The sequence below is a fragment of the Gracilinanus agilis genome, chromosome 4, assembly GCF_016433145.1.
Source record: "Gracilinanus agilis isolate LMUSP501 chromosome 4, AgileGrace, whole genome shotgun sequence".
Classification (NCBI taxonomy): Eukaryota; Metazoa; Chordata; class Mammalia; order Didelphimorphia; family Didelphidae; genus Gracilinanus; species Gracilinanus agilis.
In genome coordinates, this window is record NC_058133.1 from 513,016,869 (window position 1) to 513,028,443 (window position 11,575).

General features: G+C 44.7%; 1 protein-coding gene across 1 annotated transcript in view; it reads right to left on the reverse strand.

Moving 5' to 3' along the window:
- Nucleotides 1–3,189: 3,189 nt before the first annotated feature.
- LOC123246896 (zinc finger protein 665-like) overlaps nucleotides 3,190–11,575 on the reverse strand; it is a 77,677-nt gene continuing 69,291 nt past the window's right edge. The window contains exon 6 of the mRNA XM_044675674.1: nucleotides 3,190–3,432. Within this exon, the coding sequence (XP_044531609.1) occupies nucleotides 3,190–3,432 (243 nt within the window). The remainder of the gene's footprint in view (nucleotides 3,433–11,575) is intronic.

Genomic DNA, 11,575 nt, shown 5'->3' on the forward strand with positions numbered 1-11,575 from the left:
CACACACACACACACACACACACACACACACACACACACACACACACACACNTTCTCATTCACACACACACACACACACACACACACACACACACACACACACACACACCTGTCTTGGGGGCACTGGCTCTGCGCCCATCCCACCTACCTCCTCTGCCTCTGAGCCCTCCCTCTCTCCACTCTGACATAAATCCTTTTCCCATGATGAATTCAGCTATCTCAAAGTAACTTGGCCAACGTTCAGCTTCTGTATATGTTTCTCCGTAGCTCCTGTCACATTCTGAAGCTAACAGTTCAAAAAATCCCAGAACTCCCCAGTCGTTCTGGGACCACAGGACTGTGAAAGAAGCAATTTCGCTAAGTCAGCCTTCATTCCTTACACAAGTTAACCCTTTTTCTGACCGCCCAGCTCCTCGGCTTCCTTTGCTTCCCCCATTCCTCTCTGCCACGTCAATCAGAGAGAAGCTTGTTTGTCTGGATAGCAAAGCAGGTCAAAATGCTAGGAATTGAGACAGAAAGTTAGAAGCAAAGGATGTGAAGGTAAAAGGTAGGACTGTTCTGTACCTAAGCAATCTCCTCTTCTCTCAGGATAGAAGCAAGAAACCATTCATCACGGTATTGTGAATGGAAACTCAACTTCCTGCAAAAGAAATGAACCCTTCTTCGGCCTCCCCAGCTCCTCCAAAACAAAAGGCCTGCTCCAACGAACCCTTTTGGACCACGTATTCCTTTAGCTGGGCAGCGACGATTTCTAACCATTGATCTTTATGCCAGGATGAATCTAAAGCAACAATCGGTTTGTTGGCGATCCAGCAGGCAAGAGAAATGCCACAAGATACTCAGATGGAAGGTTCCAAACAAGAAGTCTGGAGGTGGCAGGGCCAACGTAGTGGACACGGGATCGTCTTCTAACTGATGTGAACTCCAACTGATTATTCCTGAGCCTGGTTGTGAAGTGCAGTTACACTGTGTGACTGACACTAACCTGAAGTCAGACAGCATGAAAAATGCCCTTTCCCTGCTTTATCCTTTATAGAGCCCAAAACCGGATATTTCATTCTTTCAAATAATGAGGTGATTGGAGCCCCTTAAAGCTGACCGAGCAGAGCAGATATAGGTTCCACGACTTGCTCAAGTGTCTGTAACCCACCTCAAGTTCCAATCACTGAACATGAAGTGGAGAAACCTAAATGGTATTCACTCTGTTCCTTTCTTCCGACCTTCAATCCTAAATCTGCCCTCCCTCCCACTGTACCTCTCCTTGACCCCCAGTACCTTTCGGCTCTTCCTCTCCCTCCACAACATTCTCTGATTGTGATCTTTCCTGAATCCATCAACACCAATTCAGACTGAGGGTTGCAGACAGGACCATGAAAGACCAAATGACACAACCCTCCCTCTTCAGCAGAAAGCAGTTGATGAGCAAGACTGTCGCCCATCTCCCCCACCTTGGACTCATGCCCTCCCTCCCCCCACCTCCCACTCCCAATTTTTTCTTTTTAAATACCCCCAAAGCGGGGAATGACAGGTCCTGGGACCAAAGCTCCCCCTTTCCCCAGTCCCTAATGAGACCAAGAACGGCCCCTTCCCCTGCACCTGCTGGAACTCCAGAACCAAACAAGTAGTTCCGCTTTGGAGGGCTCTGCTACTTCCCATGCTGTGACCTGACAAATGCACGATGGAGTGATGTTCCAGACTTCTACTGTCTGCACCATCCTAAGGACTACACAGGCCTGGAACCAAAGCCCCCACCCCAAAGCCAACCCGCCCAGGGCCATCCCATCAGCTGGACCCAAGTGGCCCAACTTCGCCCAAAAGACAATCCAGACTATCTAATCCCAGGCCGCCACCCTATCCAAGATTCCCCCCTTCTCCGCCCCTGGGGAGACCCTCTAGCCATCTGCAGGTTTGCCGGCTTCCCCCTCGCTCTCCTTTCCCACAATTCAGCCTCCGTGGGAACCCCGTCAGCCTGGCCAGACATGCCTTAGTCCGTCATGGCTGCTCCCCCAATTCTGCACGTGACCCGTTAGGGAACTGCGCTGCTCCCCTAGGGAGAGGCACCCTGCAGGGCGCCAGGAGGTACAGGCTGGTCCCCAGGCGGGGCTTCTGGGGGATCCAGAGAGGGACCGGAGGCGGGAGGGAGGGCAAAGGCTCTGAGAGGGAGATGGAGGGGCGGCAGGACACAGGGAGAAGGACGAGGAGAAGGACGAGGGCTGGGGTGGAAGTGCGGCTGCGCCCCACCACGCTGGTGCTCCTGGCACCGGGGCCCAAGAGCTTCCTCCCCCATCCCCTCCTCTACCCCACTTGGCCACACTCACTCAGGAAGTTGAGGAGAAAAAGGAGAGTGGAAACCACTGTGGTCCTCAAGCTCACACTTCCCAGCCACGCAGGGTCACAGCAGAGATGGAGAATTTGCAAGCCCACTCGTGCCCTCCTTTCCCTCCACCCCCACCCCTTCCCTTCCCTTACCAGGACTCTGTGGGTTTCCGTATCAGGGTGAGGCCCGAGTCCAGACTGAGACTTCTACCTGGACAGCCAGCCTGTCCCCCAAAGAGTTTTCATTGGACAAAGCAAGACCCCACCCAGCCCTCCCCGAGGCCTCAGTTTCCTCCTCTGTAAAAAGGATGGGTTGGTCTTAATGATCCCCAAGTGCCGGTCGTCCCGATGGCCCCGGACGTTGTCACGGCCCCACTTCACTTCAGCTCCTCCCCCGGGACCCCAGAGCAGCCCCTGCCCCTAGTCTGAGCCCAGAAAGCGCTGGACTAGGAGCCGTGAGAGAAGCCTGGGTGGGGCGACAGGAAGAGGGAGGGGGTGGGCCGGTTCTGGGCTGCACGGAACCTGCATGACAGAGCCTGCGCCCACAAAGATCCGGAATGCGGGGCTGAAGAAGGCTCCAACCCCAGCTCCCGGGCCACCCTCCAGTCACAGCGGATCCCAGATCTCCGCCCCGCCCCCCTTCTGCTCTGACTTGGACAAAAGAAGGAGCCCTCTTTCCACCCGGGTCCCCCCTGCTCTCCCTTCACACACACCCCCCAAGCCTCCCTCCTCCCTCCCCCACCGGGCTGCTCTTGTCCGAGCAGTGCCAAAGACCAGGTAAAGTTTGCACAACTTGGCAAACAGGCCCCCTTGAAAGAGTATATTGACAAAGACCTTCTGCAGTAAAAACTGTACCCGTGACAGTACCTGGACTCAGGTAGTAAAAACTGTACCCGTGACAGTACCTGGACTCAGGCTTGGCAGGTCCAACAGCAGTAAAAACTCCCGCCAACTATAGCCGTCCCCCTTTTTCTCTATATAAACCTTGCCTGCACAATCAATAAACGGAACCTTGCCAACATCTGTACGACTCGTGTCTCTTGCGTGCGAGGTTCCCCCTCCCTCCCCCTGTGGAGCCTTAGGTGGTCGCCCCTCGTGCACCCCAGTTGTGTCCGGCTGGACCCGGACAGAGCAGAAAAAAGCTGGGCCTGAGAATTTAGTGTAGGATAATACAAGAATAGATTTTGGGGGAATTTAAGTAGATAAAGTAGCTCCAACTTTGTTGGAGACTGAAGAGATCCTTGCGGATTAGAGGGTTTGGGACTATTAGGTAAGATTTATTAGCTTAAGGACAAATATATTCTTTCCACTTATTTCATTCAAGTCTAGGTAGAGGTGTGTTTTGGGGCCTGACAAGCCCGAAAGGAACTTAAGGATGCCAAAAATAGAATAAGGGGCATGCACGGGTTGGGGGGGGGAAGAGGGGGGAGTATTCCCCTGGGCTGCCAGAGCCCTTAGTGCATATGTCATGTGTTTCCTCTATTGTCCCACTTGCCATCATTTATCTACTAGCAGAGGTCTCACTACCCCCAAAATGCCCTTCAAAATAAATAAAATTTGAGATGCTCTTTGATAAGTATCTGAAGATTTTCTTTCATCTTTTAAGAATGGGCACACACTGCATATTAGAGCTTAGTCATCTCTTCTGTAAAGACAGTACTAAATTTCTACTATTACAAGTTATTGAATTATTGAATTTAATTAAGCAGTCAGTAATTCAAGTTTGTCTCCCATCTGTTTATTGACCTCTTAGCTGTTTGTTGATTTAAAAAAAAAAAAAAAAAAAAACTTTACCTTTTCTGGGCTGATAACAGGGCTTCCTTGGTATGACCCTGATCACATCTCTGATAATTTCTTATAATATAATATCTAGTTTGTTTGTTTGTTTTTTGCCATGACTTTCAAGAAGTCCAGTAATTCTTAAATTGTCTCTCCTAGATCCATTTTCCAGGCCAGTTGTTTTTTCAATGAGATATTTCATATTTTCTTCTATTTTTTCATTCTTTTGATTTTTTTATTGGTTCTTAATGTCATGTGAAGTCATTAGTCTCTATTTGACCAATTCTAATTTTTTAGGGCTGAATTTCTTCCATGACCTTTTGATCCTTCTTTTCCATTTGGTCCATTCTACTTTTCATGAAACTCTTTTCTTCATTGGATTTTGTTGCCTCTTTTTCCAGTAGGTCTATTCCGTTTTTTATGAAACTCTTTTCTTTATTAGACTCTTGTGCCACTTTTTCCATTTGACCAATTTTGCTTTTTAACATGTTTTTGTTTTCATTACTTTCATTTTTTTCTCCCATTTTTCTTCAACTTGTCATATTTGATTTTTTAATTCCTTTTTGAGTTCTAGAACCTGAGATCAACTCCCATTTTTTTTAAACTCTTACCTTCCACCTTAGAGTCAATACTGTGTATTGGCTCCAAGGCAGAAGAGTGGTAAGGGTAGGCAATGGGGGTCAAGTGACTTGCCCAGGGCCACACAGCTGGGAAGTGTCTGAGGCAAAATTTTAACCTAGGACCTCCTGTCTCTAGGCCTAGCTCTCAATCCACTGAGCTACTTAGCTACCTCCTCCCATTTTTTTCTGGAAGTTTTACATGTGACTGCTTGAATCTCATCATCCTCTATTGACTCAGTGCTTTGCTCTTTGTCTCCATAGAAATGTTCTATAGTTAAGTATTTGTTTTGCTGTTTGCTCATTTTCCCAACCTTTTTTTTTGCCTGTGGACTTGGAGTTTTGAAAGTTGCTGATTTTGTGTCCTCTGCTGATGGCTTGCAGGTCTCAGGGTCTCAGCACTATTTTTCCCAGGGGTCCAGCCCATACCCACAGTACTGGTGGGAGAGGGGGGATGTAGCTGCAGCAGCCAGAGCAATGGGAGGAGATCCTCTCTGCTTCTTTTCTCTTTCTGTCTTACAGGGAAAATAACCCAGTCACCAGAGCCAACATCTAGCATAGTTAAGATTCTTCTTGTGAAACTGACTACCTGGCATTTACAAATACATATCCAGTCTTTGTGTGACCCCTATTTAGGCCAAAACACTGTGGGATGGATGGCCACTCCACTCTACACAAAACAGCAGTGCTTAATCATTTCTCTTTTACCTATATCCCTGGCATACTTACCAGCTTCCCATCCTTCCAAGGGACTATTGGAAGTAGCGTTTCTGAGAGAAGGTTCTCTCCCTCTCCCTTTCTTTTCTCTGGATCCAGAATTACCCATTTCTACCTATATCTTATGCCCTTCTGGACAACTTTCTCATCTGAACTTCCCGGTAGAAATTCCTTATACCAAAACCTGGTAGAAATCCCCGATTGCCTGAAGCAGTACTAGACAGCCTTTCATTCCTATCTTGGGTCTGTGAGCAGCGTTTCTTGATCAAATTCATTTTTCCCAGGCTGCATTCATACACTCACCAAGTACTCTAAACTTCCTGGGTTGACAAGAGCCAAGACCAAGCAGGACTAGAGAGAAGGACTGTTGAAATCAGCAAAATGGGCTTTCATCTGTCCCTGGAGCCTTGCAGGTCCAGTCAGTCTTCCATCCCAGATGAGCCACCCCAAACTGTTATCAATAAAATTCATGACCCTCCTTGGATGGTATATGAAGGCTTTAATTCATTCTTGCAAAAATGGGTATGCACTACAAGAAATGGCTTGTGCACTGGCTTGTTGCTATAAGTCTTCTTTTATTCCTAACCCTAATGCAAAGTTCTCTCCATTTCTCATTGGCTGAGTATAGGAAGTACAGTCTTCAGTCTTCATGGAAGAATTCTACCTAAAAACTTTTTATTATGATCTCCTTCCTTTTACATGCACTTCCATACATTGAATGTGCAGAAAATGGCTGCCAAATCCCTCACAGAGACAGGAAGAGAATATTCATTAGTTTTATTAATACCTATTAAGCCTGAGAAGTAAGCATTGGGTTCTGTTTCCAGTTACTGTCTTACCACATTGCTAATCCTAGCTGTTTTTAACTTGTTCCAACTGTCCCTTCACCCTTTCCTTCTTCCTTTGCTGATCATTATCTTGTTTGAGAAGAGTCACACCCTGCTATTTCTTAGTTTCTCTCTAGTATGAGTTCTCTGACAGATAATAAGTTTTTCCTTCTGGCTAAAGGTGTTATAATTATTGAGAGGTCTCTTGATCTATTTGAGATGGTAGAAATGATGTACAGAGAGAAATAAGATGACCCTTCTCCCTTATAACAGTTGCCCAGGCAGGATCCTTCAGGTCAAGAGGTATATCCCTTCAGGACCACCTGGGGTTAATTAATATGTTGATTTGGGCTCTTTAGCTAGGATAACAATTTGTATTCTGACTGCGATTTCTCCCTTCCCAAAACAAGCTTTGAAACTGCTTTAGGAAGGTACTTTAAACTTTATATATTAAACAGAAGGATAATGGTAAAGGACAGTGGTATAGGAGACCCTATTCTAATTGTTACTAATGAAATCTCAACTGCTGGCAGATGAAGAATCAATGTAGCTTCCCTCTGGTTCAGCCTGGCCAGGACTAAACCAGAGTAGGTAAACTGCTGGGAAATCTTCAGTTTCTTCTTCAATAGATCTTCAGCCTTACAGTTGAGTTATGTCCACACTTTCCACCCTCTTCTTCGTCTCCTGCCCACTTCCCGGATCCCTCCCGGGCCCTGGGAAACCTAGATATCTAGATGATGAAACTCCTAATATCTAGGGGCAGTAGACACCAAGGTGGTGGTCAGGTTCAGGTTGAAAACAGTATCTCAAATACAGGAAGAGTTTTCAGAGAGATGTTTGCACCCTCTCACTCCAAGACCAGGATCCACCGATCTCCAGCCTCAGCACAGGTCAAAGACCCAGAATCTCTCCTCATGATTCTCAACTGTCCCTCCTGTCTCTCACATGCTTCCTGGGAACATTCCATCCAACTGACTTATTTGTCAATCAAAGGTGAACTTCAAGCTCCCAGAGATTCAATATAACAAAGGCTTTCCCACAATCATTATATTCAAATGGTTTTGCTCTAGTATGAGTTTTGTGAAGATTAACTATCCCCTTGTCTATTTTTAACTAATCAAATCAAGAACTCAAAGTACCCCTATTTACCATTAAGTATGAGAGTTTACAAGTCACTTACTAGAGTAAGCTCATACATCCAAAGGTCACTGTCCCCCCTCCCCCAGGCAGTGCTAGGCAAATTGAAAGACTGCAATTGGTTCCTGTAAGATGGGGGAGTGACAGGAAGTAATGTCAAGAAAATGGCTTTAAAAAGGCCAGCTTGAGGGAGGCAGCTGGGTAGCTCAGTGGATTGAGAACCAGGCCTAGAGATGGGAGGTCCTAGGTTCAAATCTAGCCTCAGACACTTCTCAGCTGTATGACCCTGGGCAAGTCACTTGACCCCCATTGCCTACCTTTACCACTCCTCTGCCCTGGAGCCAATACACAGTATTGACTCCAAGACAGAAGGTGAGGGTTTTAAAATAAAATAAAAAGGCCAGTTTGAGGTGTCTTCGGCCAGAGTTCCACCAATGTAGCCTTCTCCAAAGCCAAGGCAGGAATCTCAGCCACTCACTCCAAACTCCAGGAAAGCAATCTCTGGAACCAATTTCTCCAAACACTAGGAAGGAATCTCCAGAACCAATCTCTGCAGAAGCCAGGAAGGAATGCTCCCTAGACCATGCTGGTCTCTCCTTTTATGATCTTTTCCATGTCACTTCCTGTCACTCCCCCTTCTTCACAGAAACCAATGGCAGTCTTTTAATTTGCCTAGCACTGCCCGGAGTGGGGAGGGGGGAGCAGTGGCCTTTGGAGCTGTGAGCTTCCTCTAGTAAGTGACTTGTGAACTTTCATACTTAAGGGTAAGTAGAAGTACTTTAAGTTCTTGATTTGATTAGCTAAAAATAGGCAAGGGGAGAGTTAATCCTATTTTCACATGGGACAGTTCTTAATGTAAAGAACTTCTGTTCCTCAGTTGTTCCTCATTCAGACTTGTGGGGCCATAGCAAACAAAGTCTAAAAGTTTCCTTCTTGAGTCATTTCTTCACATATTTGAAGATAGAATTCCATCTACCCCCAATTCTGATGCTAATATTCCCAGTTCATGAGACCTATCCTTATACAGCTTGGATTCAAAGCTTTCACCATACAGGCTGTCCTCCTATAGATGTTTTCCAGTGTATAAAATTTCTTAAACTATGGTACCTAAAAATGAGGACACTCCTCAAGATAAGAAAATCTCTGTTTCTTTTATTTCAGCCCAAGACTGCATTAACTTTTTGTCTAGATGGTTGGACTATTAACAAGTATTGGGCCAACAGCTCACTGAGAGAGTTGGAGTTATCTTCTTTTTTTGGTGGTGGTGGGTTCTGTGGGAAGGGAATTTCTTTCCCCATTATGTTACTTTGTTTGACATCATCAATCAGTGAGCTGGAGGTTATTTATCATTGAGATATGCAGGTATAGACAAACCCTCAGAGAAAGGAAGTTGAAACCAATGAGATGGGAAACTGACCCCACAGGCACTGTCTCCTTGGGTGGTGCCAGGCAAATTAAGGAACTATGATTGGTTCCTACCAGAGATGTGACATGGGAGAGCTAGTGGGTGGAGAAAACTGCTTATAAGGTAAGATGAAGGGACTGCTCAGGTTCTCTCATGCTCTTCTGGCTGGAACTTGGAACCTGAAGGAACCCTTGTCCGGGGTGAGCTTCAAACTATTGAATGGCAAATAAGCTTAGCTGTTCTCTATCTCTTTCCTACCTTTCCCTCTCTTTACTATCACTACTGTGATGTAATAAAGCTACTAGCAGCCTCATGATTTAATTTTAACTATTATAGTTCTTCATCTTTATTTTTTGTTAGCTTTTTAATTTTTTTCCCCAATTAACTATAGAAACAATTTTGGACCATTGTTATCTAACATTTTGCAGTTCAGATTCTTTCACTCCCTCCCCTCAATCCTCTAGACAGAAACTGTCTGAACCAGTGCTTTCATGTAATACAAATCATCATATTCCTGTCATGACAGAAGATATATATTACACATACAATAAAAACTCATGAAGGAAATAAAATGGATGACATGCTCTAATCTACAATCTACTCCAGCAGTTTCTTCTTTAGTTGTGAATTCAACTTTTTTTCTCACAAGTCCCTTGGGATTATCTTGGAAACTTGCTCTGCTGATAAAAGCTTAGTCCGTCACAATTGATCATCGTACAATAATTCTGTTACTGTGTACAATGTTCTCCTGGTTCTATTCACTTCACTTTGCATCACTTCATATAAATCCAGGTTTTTCTGTTCATCATTTCTTATGGCACATAAGATCCTGTTCATCATTTCTTATGGCACAATAGTATTCCATTACAACCACATGCCACAACTTGTTTAGCCATTCCCCAACTGATGGATATTCTCTCAGTTTCTAATTCTTTGCCACTACAAAAAGAGCTGCTAAAAATTGTTTTGTACAAGGGTTGTTTTCCCTTATCTCTGCTCTTTTTAGGATGCCAACCTATCAGTAGTGATTTTACTGAGTCAAAGGGTATGCATAATTTTATGGTTTTTGTGTGTGTTTCCATATTGCTCTCCAGAATGGTTGCATGAATTCACAATTCCCATAGTGTATTATTGCCCCAACTTTCTCACATTCCTTCCAAAATTTATCATTTCTGTTTTCGTCATATTGCCAGTCTACAAGTATGGGGTGTTATCTGAGTTCTTCACATTTCCATTTGTTTGGTCAACAGTGATTTAGAGCATTTTTAAAATGATAAATGCCAGTATTGTCTAGCACTTCCGGTTAAGATCGCGGCAGAGTAAGGAGCAGCTGCTCGATCTCTCCTAACCGAAGCATACAGGACTCCTCAAGGGGACATAAAAATGAATCTAGACGTTCGAAGGAACCCCACATCAGGGTGCAGCATTGAAGGTATGCGGAATCGGGGCATTTCCATGCTATAAAGGGGTGAAACAGCTCTCACTAAAACGCGAGAGGAAGAAGCCCCTCCACCACCCCCCACACCACACACAGCGCCAAGGCCAACTCACAAGAGTGAAAGCAGGATTGGGGCAACCAATGGGTCACTGGCAGCTCCAGGGCTTGTACCTGAGAGCTACAAGACGTGGGACCCCAAGTGGCTGGGGGGTGCACACAGACTTTCCCGAGCGTTTGCGCGGGTGAAGACATTGCCTTAGGCGTGGACAAAGATCTCGAGTGCAGGTTTGGACCTCGAGTGGGGACCTGGTGCAGACAGGAGCGCAGCTATGGAAGCAGCCCCTGAGACTGCTGAAGGAGCCTCAGGCAGAGGGGCAGACCGGGGACTACCAGGAGGCTTGACCCCGAGGATAAGGAGACCTGAGCCACATAAATCATCAGCATTTCTATATATTTCCAACACATCACAGCAGCAAGAGGTAGAAAGAGAAACACCATTTAAAATCACCCTAGACAATATAAAATACTTGGGAATCTATCTACCAAAACAAACACAGCACTTATACGAAAACAACTACAAAACACTTTCCAAACAAATAAAACTGGATCTCAACAATTGGAAAGCCATTAATTGTTCATGGGTAGGTCGAGCTAACATAATAAAAATGACCATTCTACCCAAATTAATTTATCTATTTAGCGCCATACCTATCAAACTACCAAAAAACTTTTTTACTGAATTAGGAAAAACTATAACAAACTTCATATGGAATAACAAAAGGTCAAGAATATCAAGGGAAATAATGGGAAAAAATGTGAAGGAAGGGGGCCTAGCAGTACCAGATATTAAACTATGCTATAAAGCAGCAGTCATCAAAACAATATGGTACTGGCTAAGAGATAGAAGGGAGGATCAGTGGAATAGACTTGGGGTTAATGATGTCAGCAAGACGGTACATGATAAACCCAAAGAGCCCAACTTTTGGGACATGAATCCACTATTTGACAAAAACTGCTGGGAAATTTGGAAAACAATATGGGAGAGATTAGGTCTAGATCAACATCTCACACCCTACATCAAGATAAATTCAGAATGGGTGAATGACTTGAATATAAAGAGGGAAACTATAAATAAGTTAAGTGAACACAAAATTGTATACCTGTCAAATCTCTGGGAAAGGAAAGATTTTAAAACCAAGCAAGAGTTAGAGAAAATTACAAAATGTAAATTAAATGGTTTTGATTATATTAAGCTAAAAAGCTTTTGTACAAACAAAAACAATGTAGTCAAAATCAGAAGGGAAACAACAAATTGGGAAAAAATCTTTATAACAAAAAA